Source organism: Perca flavescens, chromosome 22, assembly GCF_004354835.1.
Source record: "Perca flavescens isolate YP-PL-M2 chromosome 22, PFLA_1.0, whole genome shotgun sequence".
NCBI lineage: Eukaryota > Metazoa > Chordata > Actinopteri > Perciformes > Percidae > Perca > Perca flavescens.
This window is the reverse complement of record NC_041352.1, coordinates 7,862,555-7,887,253: the sequence shown is the minus strand read 5'-3', so window position 1 is coordinate 7,887,253 and position 24,699 is coordinate 7,862,555. Positions and strand designations below refer to the sequence as shown.

Genomic DNA, 24,699 nt, shown 5'->3' with positions numbered 1-24,699 from the left:
CGACATACATCATACAAATAGTAACAGAAACAGTGACAGACATTATACATCCCTTTCTTCAGTTACCCATGATAAAGACTTCTTATTGACAACCAGTATAGTATTAACAGTTCCACAATGTTGTGGTATTATGAATCCCACTACTTTACTGGGCCAGACACGACCTGTGTAGCAGATGGAACAGCAGATAATCCATCTCATCATATAGGTCTGATAAAATGTCAATAAAAATAAGTAGAAAAAATATTTGTGCCCTACACACTTTTATTCCATATGTAATAGCATAAGGATACATACAAAAATGACCTGACCTAATAGCAGTTCAAACCTTCATATAAGTATGAAAACAAATCACACAAAGTCACACAAAAGGCTAATTGTTGAATATAATTGGCCACTTTGAAAAGAAAGCAGTAGGTACAACATGAATGACAAAAATCTTTTGGATGGGTCTGGTAACTGAACAGTGCAGGTACTGATTTCTGAATTAAACAAATAACTCATGGCAAGTAGATGTCTTTTCACTATTACTTACAACTAAGTGAGTGACAATAATATACAATGGAGTATTATGCATATTGAAATTAATACAGTGTTCATTTCAGGGGAATAAAATCATGCATGCTAAAGGAAGTCTTCATTTTACTTGAATAATTCATGCTTGAATAGTGTAACACCCCTAGATTTGGGGGTTTAAAGTGTTTTTTTTAAAGAATTTATTTATTTTAACTTCTCTCTTGCTCTCAGTGAAGACAAGCCTGTATACATAGGATATATATATATATATATATATATATATATATATATATATATATATATATATTACATATCCATATTGTCACACAAAATTTTCAATAAAAATGTGTGTTTTAAAAAAATCAAATGTGACAACAATATTTGTGAAGCACACACTTTTAGTTCATATGCATTAAGCATACATAAAAATGACCTGGAATAAATACCAGTGCAAACCTTCATATAAACTCTTTATCTTTATAGTCTATATTCATGACATGCATAGTGGTACAATAACAAATAACTGCACTTTGTTGATTACAATTCCAATAATTACCAAGGACAGAAAGTAAACAAGATCCTAAGGATGAGATTGAGATTAAGGCAAAAGATACAAAGAACAGTGCAAGAACATAATGTTAAGGATGAACACGGAATCATTCCCTCCCTCATATAAGAAGTGATGCAAACAAGTAGTCACAGTTAAGAACATTCAACACCGCAGTTTTTACTCATCATTCTGGTGATGGGAACTCAGGCTGTGATTAGCTTTAGGAAACTCTAGAGTGGTAATTCTTAACATTTTTCAAGTTATACCAAATAAAATGGTACACTGTTCCAATACTAGATGTATTCTAACGCCCCCTCCAGTTGAGAAACACTACTGATGTAGTGCTCACTCAGGGGAGCAGTATCGGCCAGCAAAGAGAATGCTCATGGAGGAGTTATGTCGGATGAAGAAGAGGAAGGGATGGTCTGCAATGAACATGACGGGTGGACAGGGCAGGGGCGAGACACAACAGCCCATCATCATGATAGCAGCAGTGACAGCAGCAGCCTCAGTTCCCTCCTCGTTGACCTCCACAAAAGCCTTGTGGACGACTTTTGACAGTACCAGGTCGTTGGCAGGAGACATGCCTGTTAGAAAAAAAAAAAGGAGTTAGAATATTTTAAATAAATATAACGTCAGGTCTTACCCTACGATATGAATACAGCTAACTGATTAGGGAGAACCTCTGTATTAACTTGTTGTCTCTTTTAAACCGACAGGAGACAGTTCAGGTTCACCTGCCTGTTCTTTAAATGATTATGAATATATCTGATATGATCCAGGCACATGTCCTACCAGAGAAGTCACTCTTTTCTCCGTCAAAGGCATCCACCATGCCCATGCTGACCAGGACTTCCTTCATGTCATACGTCTCCTCCATCTTGAACCGAGGCAGCCCCACCTCGACCTCAACATTAGCCATCGTGTCTGGATGAGTCCACTCCATAAAGTTCTCATAGGTCAGCTGCTTCTCCAGCTGGGGGTGGACACAGAATCAATTATTAGTTTGTCTGTCTGTTTTTTTATGTGTGTGTGTGTGTGTGTGTGTGTGTGTGTGTGTGTGTGTGTGTGTGTGTGTGTGTGTGTGTGTGTGTCTTACCTTCTCCAGACCTGTTGTACTGTCCTCCATCTCATTGGGTAAAAAGATGAGCATGCTGAGCTCCTTCTCTTTGTAAGGCATCTCTAGGATCTGTTTAACAGAGGGTTTCAAACATTACAGCACACACACACACACACACACACACATATATATATATATATATATATATATATATATATATATATATATATATATATATATATATATATATATATATATATATATATATATATTAAATCCTGTTTAACAAAAAGTTATAAATGATTAGTTTGATTGTTGCCTGGTCAGTTACCATTAATTAATTAATCAATGGCATCAGTACCTTGCAGTTGGCTTTAGGGTTGTTGAAGAAAGGGAACCATGATTGCTGGTGCATCATCTTCACCGGCTTGGTGTCATTCTGAAAACAACACACTGACTTTCAGAACGAAATTCAGTCTGGGCTAGGATTACCTCCTCACGGCGCTAACCTGCTAATAACTTTTCCTCGCAGAAGATGGGAGTTGGTGGTCTACGGGTGCCTCGATCAGTTACTTTGTGTTATTGTGTAACTTTGGTGTTTTAAAGGGTTATTTTGGATTCACCAAAGTCATGCAATAACAAAAACTAACCAAGAGATTGAGGCAGTGGTAGACGAGCAGCTCCTAATGTTCTGGTAGGTAAAATGACTTTTATTGTCAAAGGAGTCTGATGGCTTTGAAGAACTCCTTCAGTTTCCCCTGCATAAACTTCAACAGGGCTCTCTCGTGGCAAGGTAAAGTGGTGAAAAAAACTTACACTAATATCAATTTTATTAAGTGGTCATTTATCTGCTGGTTAAAATGTGTGTTGCTGTTCACTGTTTGATTTAGCGTGAATCGGTCCACGGTAGTACTGACGTAATTTGGTCGGTACCCAAAAAAGTACAGAGTTCGGTACCCAACCCTTGCCCTGATGTTGAATTTTTGTCCTTCACTTTTCACTACTGTCAATGAAGAAGTCAGAATTAGCGTCTATGGTGTAAATGGTTTATGCTACCATATTATTGATTTAAAAACCCATATTTACTGACTTTAGCAGACTTTTGTCAATCAGTGTTAGTCAACTGAATGTTTTCTTTGAGCAGTGTTACCTTGGTGAGTCTAAACTCAGCATCCTCTGTGTGGCACGTTGCCGAAACTGCTCGGTCCAGTCGCTTTTGAAGTACATGGCTTAACCAGCACCAGCCTGCTCAGGCTGTCCACGACACGTATATATACTGGTGTGACAACTGTGTTATGTGTATCAACAAGATAGTTTATGGGATGACATGCAAAAAACTTTTTAGGCAGTTAGTTTCACAGTTACTGTATGGTAAAATGGATCATAACCAAACTCTCATCCTTTCTCCTTTCAATTATTCACATTCAATGGAAAGGTCATTCAATCCTGTTTAACAAAAAGTTATAAATTAGAGATGCGCCGATTGACCGGCCGGTGACCGGAATTGGCCGATTTTCACGTCATCGGCCATGACCGGCGACCTGCCGGTCAGTCTGACATATGCCGATTTTATGCAGGTCAAATTCACTCGGGCGCCGCATGATTAAAATCGCGCAACATCAGCACCACACATGCACATGCAGGGTTTCCGCTATATGCATGTAGCAGCGGCGCACTGCCGCTTAATCAGCTGTTTATGAAATGTCATAAAGTCGTAAGTCTGCTCTACTGCATTCAGGCGAACAGTCAGCCGCTCTCTCTCTCTCCCCTCTGAGGCTGAACAACCGGAACATGAAAACCGCACTCACGCGGGTACCGTGACATATGACAGCTACAGCTTATTGGAAAGTAGCGTTGGGCACACTGACTTTGATGAATTTACTGTTTATCAGACCCCTGATGAGACAAGAAGCTAACGTTAGCAAACGCTGTGGTCCCTCTGCCTCTGACGCCAAGCTGGCCGCTGTAAAAAGAAAAAAGAAATAAATAAAAGAGACGCTGTATTCCTCCGACAAGCTGTATAAACGTTACTGTTTAAAATGCTTTCCAGGTTAGTGGGGATGCATGTGTGTGTTTTGAGAAATATCTTTATACTGCATTAAGGCTATATTTATTTTATTTTTATTTGTTATTTATATATTATTTTATTGCCATTACCTGTTTTTCCTGTTTTCATACACACAGAAGTTTAGTTTGCTAAATATATAAACATTTTTAGTTGGATATTGGATGTGAAAAGAAGGAAATGGTTCTTCCATGACATTGCACTTTAAATGTGTGTTAATTTCCCACACCAGGAGTAATTTATAGTTATATTTTATAGTGATCGATTATCTGCAATATTTGTGTGTGCTGTAAAGTGGTTAGAAAAATTGAAATCGGAATCGGCTAAAATCGGTATTGGCTGGTCAAACTCAATGAAAAATCGGGAATCGGCCTAGAAAGTTGTAATCGGTGCATCTCTATTATAAATGATTAGTTTGATTGTTGCCCGGTCAGTTACAATTCATTAATGAATCAATGGCATCAGTACCTTGCAGTTGGCTTTAGGCTTGTTGAAGAAAGGGAACCTTGATTTCTGGTGCATCATCTTCACCGGCTTGGTGTCATTCTGAAAACAACACACTGACTTTCAGAACGAAATTCAGTCTGGGCTAGGATTACCTCCTCACGGCGCTAACCTGCTAATAACTTTTCTTTGCAGAAGATTGGAGTTGCTGGTCTACGGCTGCCTCGATCAGTTACTTTGTGTTATTGTGTGACTTTGGTGTTTTAAAGGGTTATTTTGGATTCACCAAAGTCATGCAATAACAAAAACTAACCAAGAGATTGAGGCAGTGGTAGACGAGCAGCTCCTAATGTTCTGGTAGGTAAAATTACTTTTATTGTCAAAGGAGTCTGATGGCTTTGAAGAACCCCTTCAGTTTCCCCTGCATAAACTTCAACAGGGCTCTCTCATGGCAAGGTAAAGTGGTGAAAAAATCTAAATATAGTGTACACTTAAACTGATATAGATTTTATTAAGTGGTCATTTATCTGGTAGCTAAAATGTGTGTTGCTGTTCACTGTTTGATTTAGCGTGAATCGGTCCACGGTAGTACTGACGTAATTTGGTCGATACTCAAAAAAGTACAGAGTTCGGTACCCAACCCTAGCCCTGATGTTGAATTGTTTTCCGTCACCCTTTTTCAGTACTTTCAAAGAAGAAGTCAGAATTAGCGTCTATGGCGTAAATGGTTTATGCTACCATATTATTGATTTAAAAACCCATATTTACTGACTTTAACAGACTTTTGTCAATCAGTGTTAGTCAATTACATGCTTTCCTTGAGCAGTGTTACCTTGTTGAGTCTAAACTGAGCATCCCGTGTGTAACGCTGATGAAACTGCTCGTTCCAGGCGCTTTTGAAGTACATGGCATTAACCAGCACCAGCCTGCTCAGGCTGTCCACGTCATCGTCGGCCAACAGATCCTTAATTTTATCTGGTAAACAAAATTGCGACATAAATGAAGCAATGTCACACAACTGAAAGCAAGTCTAAAGTGTTGAAAAATGGTTGCTGCTATGTTTCCATGTGTGTTAGTGTGTATGATCCACCTTGAGTCTGCTTCTGCACCCAGCTGTTGATGTTGAGCCTGGCGGCCTCTGAGTCAGCTTTGAAGTCAACAGTCTCCAGCTCTGCGTTGTAGTACTTCTTGGTTTTTCCTAAGAAATCCTGGAACCATCAACAACACATTTACTGATTCTGATCACCCAAACATATTAATCTCTTTGCTTAACTTTAGTTAGTGGAACTAAAAGTCACTACAGCAAGAAGAGCATTTTCACAATCATGCTGCTGCTGTCCACTTCCTCATTCATCATTCCTTCTTACAGATCTTAAATATTCCCATGAGTGACTCTCACACCACACATACTCATGAAGATGCATACACACACACTGAAACACACACACACACACCTCAACAAACTGGTAGGACTGCTCCCCGTACAGCCTGTTGGCAACACTGAGGGCATACGGAGCATCAGCCTTGTTGAGCTCGCTCAGCAGTTGGGCAAAGCTAACATGGACGTCATCCTGACAATCCTTGGTTTTCAGGCACTGTGGACAAAGGAGACAACTGTTACAGAGATGCACTGAGCACTGACAGACCAGTCTAATATAAACAGTATATTAGACTGGTCATCTTGCCTGTTAAGTGATGAGACTATAGACTAAATAAGTTTTCCTTTAAGTTGTTGAATTTTGGTGCTCCATGCTATGCATTTTCATACATTATGTTAAATGATGGTGAGTAACTGGAGTACACAGTACGCTCACTTTTCTTGTGTAATCTTTCACAATATTATCATTTCAAATGACTGGAGTTGTTCTCTTAGAAACATGGTGGATTTAAATGCACCATGTTTCTAAGAGAACAACTCCAAATTTTAGAGTAAGGTCCTGCCCCTCCCACATTCTCACACTTCCACCAGTCAAGTCATCTGGGTGTGGCTTTGCTTTAGCAATTCTTTAGAATAATGTTACAAAATGTTCTAGTGTTACACCATGTTAATTCCCACCTAAACTTTCTACTACCTTTTCTACTACCAATTTGCTTTACTGATTTTCTTAGTGTATTTGTTATTGCCAAGGCCCTTCTGTTGTTTCTTCTGGTGTACAGACTGCCACTGTGTGAGAGGTTTTATTCTCCTCAAGGTGTAAAATGATATACTAATCATTATTCTATTACAATTATATTACTGATGATAATCAATAGATAGACATAAATTATGCTTGACAATGTTTTTACCAATGAAACCTTATACTTCCTGATAACTTAGGAATTAATTATACAGCTATCTACATTGTACATGGGAGCATAGTAAGAGTGACCGTTGTGTTTGTAATGATTACTATAAGCATTACTATTTATTGTCTAATTGGGAATATTTGAGTTTAATTATACAAGACTGCAAATATTCTTCCAGCTGTCATCCATTCAGATACTCAACTAACAAGTCTTCTAAGACAGGTGCTGGGGTGAACATTATGGTATAGTCTCGCATTGCCAGACCTTCCTCCACAGCGCTGCGGAGGAAAGTCTGGCTAGTCCAACATTCCTGGATAGGATAAAAACTGGTTCATGTGCATTTCTTTAAACCAATCACAGTCGTCTTGGGCAGCACTAAGTGCCAGACAGAGCAACAGTGCCGCTGCAAAATAGTCTAGGGAAGGAACTTGTTTTGTTGGAACTTGTGCAGGTTTAAAAGAGGAACGACGATAACTGTGGAATCAGTGGGAGAAGCTTGTTCTTTCAAATCAGAGCAAACCAGTGAGTGACCCACTGCAGTTAACGGTCCTATAGGATCAAGTGTTTAAGCAAAAAAAGAGGTCAGAGGTCAGGCTCAGCTCAGGATACATGTCATCCATCACTTAGCATCACGCCTACAACACATGCCATGCATTTCATTGTTTTTCTGTGGCTCTAACTAGCCAAGAGCTCATTCAATTTAATGACAAGAGCGATTATTCAATAATTTAGTTTTTTTTGTGTTAGAGTTGTAATAAAGCAAAAAAAGAAAAGCTTCTTTCCCACTGAGTCCCAAGGTGTCATCTAACCTGCGTTGTTGAATATGGCCACTATGCAAAATAGTGCTCCACAAGAGAACACTACTCCTGCCGTAGTTACTCCTGTAGTGTGATTTCAGTTCTTTTTCTTATTTAAATGCATAGTTTCCATGTTCCAGTGTTGTAATTGTTAGTCACCCAGCATTTGCTCTAGTCCTAAACCTATTTCTTGTGTTTCTTCTTTTATCTGCAACCACATGGTTTGGAAGTTTCCTTTGACCTAATTTATAATATAAGAAAAATTACATGGCTTGCTGATGGCCAGCCAGACTTTAGAGATGGATAATTGTGATTTTGTGCAATTCACAAAATCACTCTGAACCAGCGTGCAATGTTAATCTGTTACTTTTATGACAGATGTGTGTGTGTGTGTGTGTGTGTGTGTGTGTTTTTTGCTCCCAACGTCTCCTTCCAGGCAGTGGGGCAATGGTTATGTTTAGGGTTAAGGTTAGGGTTAGCTGCCTGGAAGACACCGTTGGAGGCAAAAAACAACATCAAGCATATTATACCTCTGACATCTGTGTGGCTGTGTTTCCTCTGGCCCCCAGCATCACCATAGCCAGGGCTGAAGAGATGCTGAAAGGGGAGTAGAAGATGTTTGCCGTCTTGTCGTCATCTCCAAACTTTTTGAGCAAAGCCAGAGAGAAGGTGGTGTTGGCCTTGGACAGAGGGGTTGGAGATGCCATTGTGTCTGACACACAGGAAAGAGGACAGAGCATTAATTATTACAAACTTAAAACAATGTTTTTATTTTAATTTCTGAACCAGTAAGACTCAGTCTTTAGTTCAGCAAACATTAAATAGACCAAGCAGAGTTAATTCACAATTGGTTCACGTACCCAAACATTAACCCACCGAACTATATTAGTAATAACAATTAAAGTAGTGGTTCATAATTTAACATTATGTTGAAATTGGCTGAATAGTTGGTGGTGTTTATGCAAATGTTTGATTGTAAATATATTTATAAAACATCACACATTCAAGAAAGTATTAAACTTCCTGATTCCTTTCTTGTTCCTCACGGAAAGCTGGTTGGAGTCTGGAGAATATAGCCAGCTCTTAGAATTATGTCCCCCCGACTACGACTTCTTTAGCTCACCCAGGCTTAGTGGCCATGGAGGAGGTATTGCTCATATTGCTGTCATTTTTAAAAAATGCCACCGGTGCACTCCTATTGGTACAAATGCTTATACCAGTTTTGAGGTTTTTATGTTTAAAACAGGTGGTACAAAGCCTGTCCTTTGTGTAACTGTCTACCACCCTCTGAAACAGAATTCTTTATTTCTGACTGAATTTTCAGAATTTTTATCTTTTGTTGTTTTAGGCTATGACAAGATTTTAATCTCTGGGGACTTCAATATTCATGTGGACATTCCAGCCAATGCCAGCGCTGAATTTCTCGGAACTATGGACTCTTTTAATCACAGATTTTAATTCAATCTGTGGAAATATCTTGGACTCCATTGCCCCTCTGACTATCAGCAAACCTAGAACCAAATCTCAGCCTTGACTGAATAGTGACACTCGTGCTCTTAGAGAACTATGTCGAAAAGGCAGAGAGAAAATGGAAAAAGGACAGGCTACAGGTGTCTTTTGAGATGCTGAAAGGCTGTCTGGCTAATTATCAGCTATCGGTCAAAGCAGCAAACACCACTTGTCCATCCACAGCCATTTGTGAGGACTTTCTAACATTTTTCTCAACAAAAATAGATCTCATTCGTTCAAATATCTCACCACCCGACCCGTTTATAATCCTGGTCTGATGTTTGTCCCCCCTGCCATCCTTAATGGCTTTCAGCCTGTAGCTCTGTTTCTCGTCTATGACACTATTGCTCGTACTAGGTCCTCCACCTACCCCTTAGATATTGTTCCTTCACTCCTTTTAAAGGATGTATTGGACACTGTAGTAATGGAACTGTCCCATCCATTTTTAAACATGCAATAGTCCATCCTCTTATTAAAAAAACCAAACCTCGACAAATCAGATTTAAATAATTTCCGTCCCATTTCCAAGCTTCCCTTCCTGTCTAAAGTATTGGAGAAAAATTGTATATGCTCAGCTAGTGTCTCATTTAGATAATACCAACATCATAGAAAAATTTCAATCTGGGTTCAGGGCTCGTCACAGCACAGAATCGGCCCTTCTCAAAGTCTCAAACAACCTGCTACTGGCTTTAGACTGTGGTAAATGTGCCATCCTAATTCTATTAGACCTCAGTGCAGCATTTGATGCAGTGGATCACAATATATCATTAAACTGTCTTAACGACCAGGTTGGCATCCAGGGCAGTACCCTGAAGTGGTTTGCCTCCTATTAACCGATAGGACTTTCTCTGTTATTATCGGCAGCCTCTCCTCGTCCACAGCCTCTATTTCTTGTGGAGTACCCCAAGATTCCATTTTAGGGCCTATTTTATTTGCTCTGTATATGCTCCCTTTGGGCTATATATTCCGCCAACACAATGTCTCCTTCCACTGCTATGCCGATGATACACAAATCTATCTGCCGTTAAATCCGGGGGATTCCAACTCTGTTATATCCATTCTCAACTGCCTCCAGGATGTAAAATGCTGGATGGCCAAAATCTACCTACAATTCAATGACTCCAAAACAGAGGTGATTCTTCTTGGTCCCCCTAACACCACAGAGAGCATAGCTAGCCACCTGGGTCTGCTATCTCTTAACCTGCACGCCCATGCCAGAAATCTTGGTGTCATCTTTGATTCATCACTTCATTTTGAGAAGCAGATCAATTCAGTGGTGAAAAGTTGCTTTTTTCAACTCAGGAATATTGCTAAACTGAAGGCCATCTTGTCTTCTGATGACACAAAGACTGTCACCATTGCATTAATATCCTCCAGGCTTGATTATTGCAACTCACTGTACCTGTGTGTTGGCCATTCCTCTTTGCCTCGCCTGCAGCTGGTGCAACATGGTGCAGCGAGACCTCTGACTGGCACAAGGAAAAGAGAAAGCATCACACCGATTCTAGCATCCCTGCATTGGCTACCTATTAAATACAGGATTTATTTTAAGATTCTTTTATTTGTTTTTAAAGCCATTCATGGTCAGGCTCCCCAGGATTTTTCAGAACTCCTCAGCCCCTACTCCAAATCCAGGCTTCTTAGATCCTCGAATCAATTGTTTTTAACTGTTCCTCGATCAAGGTTAGTGGGTAAGGGAGATGGTGCCTTTTCTGTGGCCGCTCCAAAGATTTGGAATAATCTCCCACTTTGTCTCAGATGTTCCCCCTTCATTGACAGTTTTAAAACACATCTCAAGACATATTTGTATTCAATGACCTTTGGTTGCTCTTAGAGTTTGTTTTTTTAGCATTTTAATAATTATATTCAATTTTTTAAAGATTATTTTATTCTTATATGTTGTACTGTATTTTCTTGCTACTATTGCTATTTTATTTTTATTTGTGTTATTTTATCACTCCTTTTGCTTTGATTTCTTACTTGGTCAACTCTGGTTGTTTTAAACGTGCTATATTAATAAACTTGACTAAATATTACATTATACTTAGCCTACCTTACATAAAATAACATATATATTACTATAACGTCACTATATATTCATAACGCTATGCCATGTCAAACGACTGTCAAAGTAGGACTTTTCACTACAATCTACATGATCAAATAAATCCCACTGTCACAAATGAATGAGACTCATCCTCTACTTACAGACAGAGACTTTCCTGATGGTCCTCTAGTAAGAAGGTGTAGACTTCTGTTTGAAGCTTCAGTTTTATTTACAAGCTGACTCCTGACACGCCCTGAAAAACGACGCTGAAGTTGGCTTCCGATTCGCAGCTTCTGATTCGGCGGTTAAGAGGAAATGTAATTAAATGTAATTAAAGCTGAAGTTAGTTTCCTATTCACAGCATCCGATTCAGTAGGGAAACATAATTTACATTGCTGAGTTACTGATCCTCCGTTTTTTGAACCTCTTACTGTATTGAAAGCTTTATTGTCTTTATGAGAACGCAATATGGGAGATTCACTCATTAGACCAGGTCCAGATCCAAAACGACTATACACCTAGACTTGTCAAAGCTGGACTAAATTATCCCAGAGATAAATAATACCCCTTAATTGCATTATTTAATTTCCCCCGAATAGGAATTGCTGCGAATCGGAAGTTTTCCCCAAAGTGGGACATCTATCTCACGTTAACTTTAGATCATTGGTGAGGAAAAAGCTTAACGTGGTTTAATGTGTCAGATAACGTCCACAATAATTGGACTTTGGGTGGATTTTTTTGACAGTTTTCAGTGGTTATGAGGAGCAATATGGAAGATAAATGTGTTAATCATTGATAATTGTTTATGTGGCCTACATTGAACCACGTTAAGCTGTTTTCTCGCTATATAGGCGCCACTGAAGAAGAAATAAATTAGGCTACATTAATGTGAGATCACTATAATCGTTGGATTTCGGTTTAGTTTTTTTGACAGGCTTAGCTAAGTGTTCATGACAAGATATAGCCATGAGAATTTTGGTGATCATTGATTGTTGTTTAGGTACATTAAACCGCGTTAAGCTTTTTCATGTTAAGCGCTTATTCTGTCCCACTTCAGCGTCGTCCCTGAAAACCAGTCAAATCCCATCCTGTTAAAATGCGTAGCGCCCCCTCCGTGATTAGGGAGCTGTCGACAGGTGTTCAGTCTTCGACGATCGAAGGGGAAACCAGAACAGCAGTCAGCTCCGGGAGATAAATTAGATAGTTTTCTCGTTTTTGAGCTGGAATAGGCCTACCACATACTGTGCTAGAGTAGGATGCATTTATTGTGTTACTAGCATACCGTATATTACCGTATTTGGCACCCTTGTGTACGCACAACAAAACCCTTATTTTCCTATTTTATATTTAACACATCATACACGTCCCATTGCTATAGGCTATGCAGCGTATATATGGTTATCAGCTATGTAGAATTCAAACCTGTCTAAAACAGCAAGCCTGGACTATTCCCCCGTTTTTACAAGCAACATGTTTCTTATATGACATATACCTCCTTACATTTTAGTTACATTTACATTCGTCAGACAAGACACTTGCAGGTACATTTAATCCCCTCTCTGAGAAGAAACACAACACCTGCAGAAATTGGACACTAAAAAAGTCCCTGTAATGGAGCCTACTTGTCCTTCCTCATATAGTATTGATCGAAGCATTATACTGTGAGTTGAGGTTATGCATTAACTAAGTAATATGATAAAGACTTTTCATAGACAACCAGTGTAGTATTAACAGTTCCTCAATGTCATGTTATTAGTAATCCCACTACTATTCTTGGTAGATCGAACTGCAGGTTATCCATATTATTACACAGGTCTGAGAAAATGTAAAAAAAAAAAAAAAAAAAAAGTTTGAAAAAATGGTGACAAACAATATTTGTGAACCACACACACTTTTATTCCAGAGCATTAAGCATAAATAAAAATGTCCTGGATTCAAAACCAGTTCAAACCTTCATATAAGCTCTTTTTCTATAGTCTAAATTCATTATATGCATAGTGGTACAATTATAAATAACTGCACTTTGTTGATTACAATTCCAATAATTACCAAGTTCATATCTTTCTGACAATGTGATTTCATCACATTATTTTCTTTGGTTAACTGAATATATTAAAGGCTGAAACTGCATATTCTGTAGATAAAGTGCAGAGAATCTGCAATCGTCTCATAATATGATATAGTTGACGTTTGGCAGTTGAAAAAAAGAAGCATAACAGAAATTGTGATAAAGGCAAATTCTTTCAAAGGGTGTAAGGTTTAAGATAAGATAAACTAGACTTTACTGGTATAGATTAACTAGGGTAGGGTGTGAGGATGCAGCAAAGAGGGCCATGCATAAAGTAAACAGAACATAGACTAATGACATTAGGTGCAAAAGATACAATGCAAGAACCTAATGTTTAGGATAAACACAGAATATAAGAAGTGATGCAACACCGCAGTTTTTACTTATCTTTCTGGTGTTGAAAATATAGGACGGGAACTCAGGGTGTGATTAGTATTAAAACTCTAGGGCTGTAATTCTCAACGTTTTTATAGTTATACCAAATCAAATCGTATACTGTTTCAACACTATATGTATTGTAAACCCCCTTTAAGTTGAGAAACACTACTCTAAATGATGTAGGGCTCACTCAGGGGAGCAGTATCGGCCAGCAAAGAGAACGCTCATGGAGGAGTTATGTCGGATGAAGAAGAGGAAGGGATGGTCTGCGATGAACGTAGTTGGACGCATGGGCATGCAGCGCATCATCATGATAGCAGCAGTGGCAGCAGCAGCCTCAGTTCCCTCCTCGTTGACCTCCACAAAAGCCTTGTGGACGACTTTTGACACTACCAGGTCGTTGGCAGGAGACATGCCTGTCACAGAAGAGAAGGAGACGGAATATTTTAAATAAATATAACACCAGTTCTTACCCTACGACATGAATAGAGTAGACTGAATTGGGAGAACCTCTACATTAACTATCGTCTCTTTTAAACCGATAGGAGACAGTTCAGGTTCCAGCTGCCTGTTCTTTAAATGATTATGAATATATCTGATATGATCCAGGCACATGTCCTACCAGAGAAGTCACTCTTTGCCATGTCAAAGGCATCCACCATGCCCATGCTGACCAGCACTTCCTTCATGTCATATGACTCTTCCATCTTGAACCGAGGCAGCCCCACCTGGACCTCAACTTTATCCATCATGTCTGGACGAGTCCACTCCATAAAGTTCTCATAGGTCAGCTGCTTCTCCAGCTGGGGGTGGACACAGAATCAATTATTAGTTTGTCTGTGGGTTTCTTTATGTGTGTGTGTGTGTGTGTGTGTGTGTGTCTTACCTTCTCCAGACCTGTTGTACTGTCCTCCATCTCATTGGGTAAAAAGATGAGCATGCTGAGCTCCTCCCCTTTGTAAGGCATCTCTAGGATCTGTTCAACAGAGGGTTTCAAACATTACAGCACATATACAGTATATACACTGGTCTGACAACTGCTTTTTTGTGTATCAACAAGATAGTTTATAGGATTCCATGCAATTCCATGCAACAACAAAACAACTTATTAGGTAGTTAGTTTCACAGTTATGGTAAATGAATCATAACCAAAATCTCAATTCTCCTTTGAATCATTCACATTTCATTGAAATCTCATTAAATCCTGTTTAACCTTATTAACAAAGGTTATACGATTGGTTCAATTGCATCATTACCTGGCAGCTGGCTTCAGGAATGTAGGTCAAAGGGAACTTGGATTTCTGGTGCATCATCTTCACTGGCTTAGTGTCATTCTGTAAACAGTAAGCAGCAAAATACATAAGCTTAAAGAGAAACTTAACACCAACCGAAATCTTGTACACATCACGTTGTTTCGGTGATGTGGAAATGTTCAGCAGGGTGTGGTCAGTACATAGTGACTTCACTGTTGGGTGTGGTTTAGAGGTGCAACAATCTTGAAACTTTCAACCAGAGGTAGCTGCAAAACACTGCTTTTCAGCCTCTTATTAAGTTACTCTTTGACACGCTCTACAGTACATTTAAAGCTGCATTAAGCTACAGTACATTTTGTATTTCTTCCATTATATAAAAGGATTGCTAGTGGCTGGGTTGGCTCAGTGGGTCGAGCAGGTGCACATATACTGAGAGGTTTATGCCTTGATGCACAGGTCCAGGGTCTGAATCCGACCTGTGACGATTTCCTGCATGTCTTCCCCCTCTCTCCCACATAGCTGTCCTGTCAAATTAAAGGCGGAAAAGCCCAACAATATTCTTTAAAAAATACAGACTGATCTCATGAAGTGGCGTATGTATGACACGCCAATTCGTATGCCATTTTGGCGTGTTATCAAGACGCATAATCGCTTTTTAGCGTGTTTATCAACGCAAATCGCCCGCCATTGACCTACATTGCGAGTGATTTTCCGCCGTAGCAGGACTTTCACCCGGGAGAGCCGGGTTTGCGTCCCACGTATGGCGAGTCGTATGGGGGTGAGGGGGTCTCTTCTCAGAGCTAACAAATCCCCTATACATCCAAAGTGAGAGCTTTGTCCGGATTCTCGGTACTAAGTCAGACTTGTTCCAGTCGAAGGTTGGCCTCCGCCAGGGCTCTCCTTTGTTACAAATCCTGCTTATGATATTCATGGACAAGTTATCGAGCGGACATAGTGTTGGTGAGAAGGGGTTGCAGTTTTGTGGGCTGGGGATCTCATCACTGCTTTTTCCAGATGTTGTCATGATGGCATCATCGGTCTTAACCTTCAGCGCTCACTGGATTAGTTCGCAGCTGAGTGTGAAGTGGGTAGGATAAGGATCAGCACCTCTAAATCTGAGGCCATGGTTCTCAGCAGGAAATCAATGGAGTGCCTACTTCTGGTAGGGAAGAAGTCTTTACCCCAAGTGAAGGAGTTTAAGTACCTAGGGGTCTTGATCGCAAGGATGGGACATGAAGCAGGAGATTGCCTGGAAAATTGGAGCAGTGGGGGCGGTATTGACAAAAGGAGACCCGAGGCCAGAATGCAAAGCTCTTGATCTACCGTTCAATTTTAATCATAGACAGTATATATAGAATGGACCAAGTCTTCTGGTAGCTGTGCCAAGAGAAATCTCAATCATTCCCAATCTTGCAGGTATGTAGGTATATTTAAGGAGATAACATAGGCACAGGCTAATTATTGCTTACTAAAACGCTAGTTAACATTAGTAATTAAACCTAAACAGCTAATGTAAGCTGCGAGCTTCTCTTGTACTATATGGTAATTCCTCTACTATGCGACAGTAAGTTGCTTGATAATGACACAATCGTTAGCCTATTTTTACAAAAACTGCTACAGAGCAAAAACGTGAGGTACAAGGTAATGGAGCCTTGCTATACATTGTCATGTTTCTTTAGAAATGAACAATGGACAAATAAAGTCTTTAACCACTTCAGATGTAAAGTTATTCGCTCTCAAAGTGACGTAAAAATGAATGGCAGTCAATGGAATGCTAATGGCGGGTGAGTGCTTGTTTGCATCAAAATGGCGCCATAGGAGCTACGGGTTGTTGACAGACGCTTACCCCCTTGATTTTAATTCCTACCCTCACACATATGGTCTAAGAAAAGGTACCTTCCTACAACAAATCCTCCCAGCCTTGAGTAATATGCAATAGAAAAATTAGCTTTTATTAAGTAATCAAATGTCACCCTCTTTGTCCCTGGTTTCCACCCATTTCATATGGTCAGGTTGAGGTCAAATTCTTTTCATTTACACTTTTTCACAGCTTTTAATGAAGAAGTCAGGATTATCGTCTTAGTGGCATAAATGGTTTCTATTACCATAATACAGATTTAAAAACCCATTTTACTGAGGTTTTGTAAATCAGTGTTAGCCTAATTATTTTTTCTTAGAGTAGCGTTACCTTGTTTAGTCTAAACTGAGCATCACGTGTGGCAATCTCCTCAAACTGCTTGTTCCAGTTGCCTTTGAAGTAGATGGCATTAACCAGCACCAGCCTGGTCAGGCTGTCCACCACACCTTTGCCCAGTAGATCCTTAATTTTATCTGGTAAACATAATGGACACATACGTGAAGCAATGGCACACAACTGAAAGCAAGTCTGAAGTTTTGATGAAATTGTAAGCTAATTAGCCACGTTTCCATGTGTGTAGTGTGTATGTTAGTGTGTATGATCCACCTTGAGTCTGCTTCTGCACCCAGGTGTTGATGTTGAGCCTGGCGGCCTCGGAGCTGGATTTGAAGTCAACAGTCTCCAGCTCTGCGTTGTAGTGCTTCTTGGTTTTTCCTAAGAAATCCTGGAACCATCAACAACACAGTTACTTAATTTAGTTAGTGAAATTTAAAGTCATTACAGACAGGAAAGTATTTCACAATGAGGCAGTGGACAGCAGCTGCTGTCCACTGCCTCATTCATCATTCATCCCTCATTTCATCATTTCTTCTTACAAAGCTTAAAGATTCCCATGAGTGCCTCTCACACCACACATACTCACGAAGATGCATACACACATGCTAAGCATACACACCTCAACAAACTGGTAGGACTGCTCCCCGTACAGCCTGTTGGCAACACTGAGGGCATACGGAGCGCCAGCCTTGTTGAGCTCGCTCAGCAGTTGGGCAAAGCTAACATGGACATCATCCTGACAATCCTTGGTTTTCAGGCACTGGAGACAAAGGAGACAACTATTACAGATATGCACTGAGCATTGACAGACCAGTCTATGATAAACAGTATATTAGACTGGGAATCTTGCCTATTAATTGATGAGAGTATAGACTAAATAAAAAATGTTTTGGTCGTCGTTGACTTTTGTGCTCCATGCTATGCATTTGCATTACATTACACATGCATGTTGAATGATGGTGGGTAACTAGAATACACAGTTACTCACATAATATACTTCCAAACTAAAACCTATTTCTTTGTCTGTAAAGCGGTCTCTTGTAAATCAATTGGTCATAAAAAAAAACTCCAAAAAGGTTAAAAGGTATCTGGATATGCAAATGGTATCAGCATAGTCTAGTACAACACAGATAGATTAGTCCATAATGATCTACCTAATAGGTAGTAGTAGTAAAATGTTTTACTGTAGTATTTAAATTTGAAGGTTTTCAGTAATCCATTATCCAGTCCTCCAAATAACAGACACGTTGTATTTGAGAACACCTAAATCATTTTCAAGACAATGGTAGTGTACAACATACCAACACGGACTGAAAAATATGGCAAAATGCATAATAAATACAATATAAATACAGACGTGGAAAAAGTAGGAGGAACTCTTTAACACCTTAAACACAGACTTTAAAGAACCCATGGAGATGCCTGCCCAAGCTTTGACGAGCCCTTCCAGAAACATATACATGAAGACACACGTTCATTCCTTCACCATGTTGTTTTTTTTACATGGTTATCTTCAAAAAACAAATGTCCATCTTTTTATTCTGCTGAATTCAGGATGTTATGTATTGTCTGGTGTGCATCCAAATCAGCATTTCAGAAGACAGACAGTCATAATGACATTTGCTAAATTTGGTATTAACCCCATACAAGAGTGTTATCAGAGTAATACACTAGGATACGGCATATATACAAAAGGAAACAGCTTAATTTATGTGTACTTTATTTCCCTGAAGTATTTTCCAGTAATTTCAAATTTGTTAGATGATGGTGAAGTCTAATCACACTGTGGTTTCCAGCAGCTGCTTATAAGAGATAAGAAGCACACCAGGGAGAAACCATGAAAATGGCAGGACTACATTCCTGTGTATTAAGTAATACTATGGGGTTTTGAGCTGTTTGGACACACACACACACACACACTAACCCTTCAGCAAACAAGTGCTGCGCCCTTGCATTGCTTTTTTTCTCAAATTCAGTTCAAGACAGCAGCAGATTGGAGATCAGCAAGCAAAGCAGAGGGAAAACAAGCGTCTGTTTGTCTCCAAGGTTCCCCCTCACCAGATGACACCATGACTGTTAAAATGCCCCTAAAATACAGTAAAATGCCCCTCAGTTAGTTTATTATTCCTCTACTGTTGACTCGGTTACCCCCTTCAGCAGATGCGCTGGCAGTCTGGACTGGACCTGCTGCTGCTGCTGTTGCCCCTGCATGTGCTTTGCTCCTGCATGCCGCGGCTTCTCTGCCTTAGTGAAGCAGAGGACCTAGGGGTGCAATTGTGATCACTGTTAAGTTAGAGACCATGTGTCTCTGGTCGTGTACAGGAAGTTATAATATCATCCTAACAATGATGTATTCCGCAGGCGTTGTCCGGTACATTACCATTAGATTGGGAAGATGGATCAAACACTATGCCAAGTCAAACAGCGAAACAGAAAGAAGTTATGAAAAACCAATTTACACAACTGGACTTTGTAGTCCTTAAGAGTATCCTTACCCAACAATGTAGTTTATTCACCCTGACTACACCTCTGAGTTAGTGGAGGAAGGAACTGGAGGTCAGCAAACACAAGATTGGGCCTTTTAAATTTACCTGAGCCAATCAGTGTGCCTTGGGAAAGGTGATGACTTGGCACAAAGCCAAAAGTAAAGAGAAGATTTAAGCAAAATATCTTAATTTTATTCAATTGGTTGACAACAATATCACTTTGATGTCATAAATGCTTCTCTGATTTTAAAATCCTTAAAGCTATAGTGCATAGTTTCTGTTGCCCCCATGAGGAATTCTATGTAATGACAACAAAACTGTTGCCGCGTCCACATGATACAAGCCTTTATACATAACACACAATTCATTTAAAATAGGGTGAACTCTTTGATAAAAGGCTGTAATCAGTGGTGGAAGAAGTATTAAGATCCTTTACTTAAGTAAAAGAACTAATACCACACTGTACAAATACTCCGTTACAAGTTAAAGTCTATAGTTTAATTTACAATAAAACATTGTAAGGGGGTTAGGGTTAGGCAAGAAATCAACTATATAAAGCTAGTTTTACGAGAATTGATGGCTAACTGCAAATTTGGTAAGACGTGTCGGACATTAGGAGCTCCACACAGTTTGACAAGACATCGGCAGTCTCCATAACCAGGGCAAAGTCACCGTTTCTGGGTTACTGAACTACTGGGGCTCGGGGCGGAGCTCCACAGAGCTGGCCGGCTGCAAGCTGCTGGCATAACTATCGTATATTTACAGTTTGAATTTCGTCACAGCATGTATATCACAGCTACCCTAAGGTCTTACAAAGCTAACACTAACAATTTAAGGCATTTTTGTGAATTTGAGGGGTCTCCTTAGGAGGAGCTGCTAGCTAGGCTATGTGTCCCATTCAATCCTATGGGAAAAGATCGCGGCTACACTTTCGGCATAACTATAGTATATTTAGACTTTGAATTTCTTCACTCCATGTATATCACAGCTGCCCTATGGTCTTAAAAGCTTAGCTAACACTTTTGTGCGATTTCAATTTAATGCATTCCTGTGATTTCAGAGGTCTCATTAGGAGGAGGCTAGCTAGCTCTCAATGATAGGGCTCCATCCAGCTCACTCATAGACAAGAGGCGTTTATTTCCCCGATCGTTTGTTTAAATAACTCAACACACATATCCATTATAAGATTAACTGGAACCTGTGGTAAGAGATTGCGGGCGTAACAAGCTCGCTGATTGCGCTCTCACTCACACACACACCGGCCATGTAGCAGGAAGAGGGGAGCTGCTGGCCCTGGAGATCTGTCAGGGCAGCGGCGTTTGGTAGTCCAGTAACCCAGAAAGGGCGAGTTTGCGCGGGTATAGAGCACCGCGGGCTGCTGTCCGTGACAGAGCTCCATCTAGCTCACAGCGGGCCGGGGTCTGTGAAGGAGGACAGGCCGGGCGGCGAGGCAGAAACCCAGGCAGCACTGGCCGCTGAATTCAAAACTTCAAATTTGCAATTAGCCATCCATTTTCGTAAAAAGGCCCATATTTGACCTCTACATGGTTGATTTCTAGCATAAAAAAAAAAAGTCTCAGAAGTGAATTTACTGATAAAATAACAGATGAACAATGTATACAATTTCTGAGATCTGCACGACCTATTCAGAGGACTACCTGATGTCAGATCAGTCCTATTTACCCACCAAACTGTCGTTATTCAACTATGACAAGGTAAAAATCGGTTTTGCATTCTATCACCCCTTTAAATTTGTACTTAAGGAAATGAACTTAGTTACATTCCACCACTGGCTGTAATACAGTATAACACCGACCTTGTCCCTGAACTTGTCTAACAACATGGTAATAACCCCACTGTCATTGAATCAGAAGACAGCAGGGAACAAAAAGGACAAAATACTGTAATATCTTCTATCATATTTGTAACCTGCACATTGCTGTTAATAACTTAACACTATTGACTGTCACCTTGCACTTCAAACAATTCATTTCCCCACAGGCTCCAGTTCCCCACAGTTTCCAACAGTATGTTGTAATCAATTTCTTCTGTAATCTTCCACAATATAATCATTTCAAATGACTGGAGTTGTAAGTAAGTGAGTAACTAGAGTACGCAGTACACTCACTTTTCTTGTTTAATCTTTCACAATATTATCATTTCAAATGACTGCAGTTGTTCTCTTAGAAACATGGTGGATTTAGAGTAAGGTCCTGCCCCTCCCACATTCTCACACGTCCACCAGTCCAGTTATCTGGGTGTGGCTTTGCTTTGGCAATCCTTTTATTGTTGGTTTACACCATGTTAACTCCTACCTAAACTTTCTGACTACCTTTACTGATTTCTCACTGTATTTTAATTGCCGAGGCCCATCTGTTGTTTCTTCTGGTACACAGACAATGCCACTGTGTGAGAGGGTTTATTCTCCTCACGGTGTAAAAGTATAAAGCAGTCAAACAGTATATTACTAACCCTACATAGAAATAAATTAAGCTTTGACAATGTTTTTTCCCAAAGGAACCCCATACTTTTTAAAAACTTAGGAATTAATTCTACAACTAATTGTAATGATTATAATAGTCATTCATATTTATTGTCCAATGGGGAATAATTGAGTTTAATTATAGAGGACTGCAAATATTCTTCTGGCTGGCATGCATTTAGCAACTCAACTTTAGGGAACTACCCCGGCAGCCAGACAAGTGGACATGCCTGCTGCACATAATGGGAACTGATAAGGTGTACCGATTACTTTACCTATATCTTTACTGCCCTTAGACATCCATATTAAAATGTTTTCTGTTCCTATAGTAACACAACACAGAGCCACCCCCCTCCCATAAATTCTAGTTCAAGTCTGAACAGAAGAGAGCTTTGTCGTTCTTGCTGACGCTGAAAGAAAGAAACTGGTGATTCATACTGAGTAAGGGCTTACACGCCTCATTTCTTCACTCTGCCCTTCATTCTTCATATATTGTAGAAAGAGAGGTGCTGGGTTATCTTTATGGTAATTTCAAAAGACACAGTTTTAAAAGGTGGGGGAAAAATCGATACAGCATGGTATCACAATATTTTCCATGGCAATACTGTATTGATACACCAATGGCAAGTATTGAGCTTTTATTTTATAAACTGCACATGAGAATTTAACTTGTTGGTACAAGAATAATAAAAACAATTGTTTTTTGTGTCCACTAGATAGTGCAGATTGAGTTTTTGGAAATGTATCTTTTTAGATAAATGACAATGTTAACAATGTTAAGTTTCCTTAAGGGACATCATTTGAAGTTGAAAAAAAGGTAATACAAAGCAATATAGGTTTAAAATAGCAATAATATTGTGTCGTGACAATATCGTATCTGGGGGCCTCTGGTGATTCCCACTCCTACACAGTTTGTAAAGGAGTGCATTTTATAATGCGAAATCTGCATCATTTGTCCACTAGAAGAAACAAAGCATCAATACCGTCGATTAAAAGCTTCACAAAACCACTCCAAACCAGGTGCACAAACCTGCACTGTAAATTGTGTTACTTTTTACAAAGGCAGTTGGTTGTGTGTGTGTGTGTGTGTGTGTGTGTGTGTGTGTGTGTGTATTATACCTCTGACATCTGTGTGGCTGTGTTTCCTCTGGCCCCCAGCATCACCATAGCCAGGGCTGAAGAGATGCTGAAAGGGGAGTAGAAGATGTTTGCCGTCTTGTCGTCATCTCCAAACTTTTTGAGCAAAGCCAGAGAGAAGGTGTTGTTGGCCTTGGACAGAGGGGTTGGAGATGCCATTGTGTCTGACACACAGGAAAGAGGACCGAACATTAATTATTACAAACTTAAAATAAGGTTTTTATCGCTTTATCAGACTAGTATCTCACTATCATTGGGCCAAACTCAACTGAAATATTGGTTAATTTACATTTAAATTGAAAGTAGCTGAATATGAATACCTAATCTATTGAGACAATTTCTGAACCAGTAAGACAAACATTAAATAGACCAAGCAGAGTTAATTCAGTATAGATTTTATAACAATGACCCAAATCTTCACCCACCTACTGTTTATATTAGTAATAAAGTAAAGTAGTGGTTAATAATTTAACATAATGTTGAAATTAGCTGCATAGTTGGTGGTGTTTATGCAAATTTACCAGCAGACTGTAAATATATTTATAAAATATCACATATTCAAGAAAGTATTACATTTCCAGTTTTTCCAATGCGATATGGTAGAAACAACAGCTAAAATGGTTATTATCGCTCTTGGATAGCAAAAAATAAAGTACTTAGGTTACATTAAGTAAGTAGCTCCACACATTCTACTTAACGTTGCATTATATAGACCGTGAGTCAGCCAGGTACAGGACTTTTCACCTGTATCCATTGTCGGTTCTATGCCTGTCACACACGGCCTATCTCGTTTAACCTGTCAGGTAAAAGTGATTTAGGAATCAATGTGGTTCTAGACTGGATAAACGTAGCCTACTGCTGTTTCCCCAACAGTGTAGCTAACTGAATGAGACTCATCCTCTACTTACATACAGAGACTTTTCTGATGGTCGTCGGGCGATTAGGAGTCTTTCCGATACAGGAAGACTTCAGTCTACAACTTCAGTTTTTATTTACAAGCTGGTCTCCTGACACGCCCCGACCATGGCCCCAACACATAGCCACAGCCCATAGATTTATACACAGCTATGCCATAGCCAATGGCCATAGCCGACAACCAGTCAAAGGAGCTTCCTGGATTTGCATGCGTCATTCTTCTTTTTCTTGTTTTATGGCAGTTGGCAAATAATGTTATGGTACGTTACCGCCACCAACTGTTAAGGAGTAGCTCACTCTACCTTTACATTCACTAATACTAACGAGAAGTTGTTTCTCCTAAGCTCTAAGATATTGAAACAAAAATAGATAACTCTTCTCCCCAAAACTTAAAAAAATGAAATTATTACATTATTAACATTAATCATATCTCAACTTCCCTTAAGTCTCCTTCTCTCAGCATCATAAATCGTGAAGCAGTGGCAGCAAAAACTGTCCTGTCCTGTTAGTGG

At 39.6% G+C, this 24,699-nt stretch overlaps 2 protein-coding genes across 3 annotated transcripts; both read right to left on the bottom strand.

Moving 5' to 3' along the window:
- Positions 1–1,012: 1,012 nt before the first annotated feature.
- On the bottom strand, positions 1,013–11,546 carry LOC114548988 (leukocyte elastase inhibitor-like). Of its 2 annotated transcripts, XM_028569058.1 has the most exons (10): positions 11,436–11,546; positions 8,249–8,430; positions 6,090–6,230; positions 5,726–5,843; positions 5,468–5,610; positions 4,660–4,737; positions 2,488–2,565; positions 2,166–2,255; positions 1,862–2,042; positions 1,013–1,653 (listed from the first exon to the last, which is right to left on the bottom strand). In XM_028569058.1, the coding sequence occupies exons 2-10, from the start codon at positions 8,423–8,425 to the stop codon at positions 1,412–1,414; spliced, it is 1,248 nt and encodes a 415-aa protein (XP_028424859.1). In that variant the 5' UTR covers positions 8,426–8,430; positions 11,436–11,546; the 3' UTR covers positions 1,013–1,411. The 2 variants fall into 2 exon arrangements, with proteins under 2 accessions (XP_028424859.1, XP_028424860.1); XM_028569059.1 differs by lacking the exon at positions 2,488–2,565 and having other exon boundaries at positions 1,014–1,653; positions 11,436–11,535.
- A 2,318-nt stretch (positions 11,547–13,864) lies between these two features.
- On the bottom strand, positions 13,865–24,382 carry LOC114548990 (leukocyte elastase inhibitor-like). Its single transcript, XM_028569062.1, has 9 exons — positions 24,181–24,382; positions 23,255–23,436; positions 17,787–17,927; positions 17,438–17,555; positions 17,162–17,304; positions 14,977–15,054; positions 14,607–14,696; positions 14,343–14,523; positions 13,865–14,136 (listed from the first exon to the last, which is right to left on the bottom strand). Exons 2-9 carry the CDS (start codon positions 23,429–23,431, stop codon positions 13,907–13,909), a joined length of 1,158 nt encoding a protein of 385 aa, XP_028424863.1. The 5' UTR covers positions 23,432–23,436; positions 24,181–24,382; the 3' UTR covers positions 13,865–13,906.
- Positions 24,383–24,699: the final 317 nt, after the last annotated feature.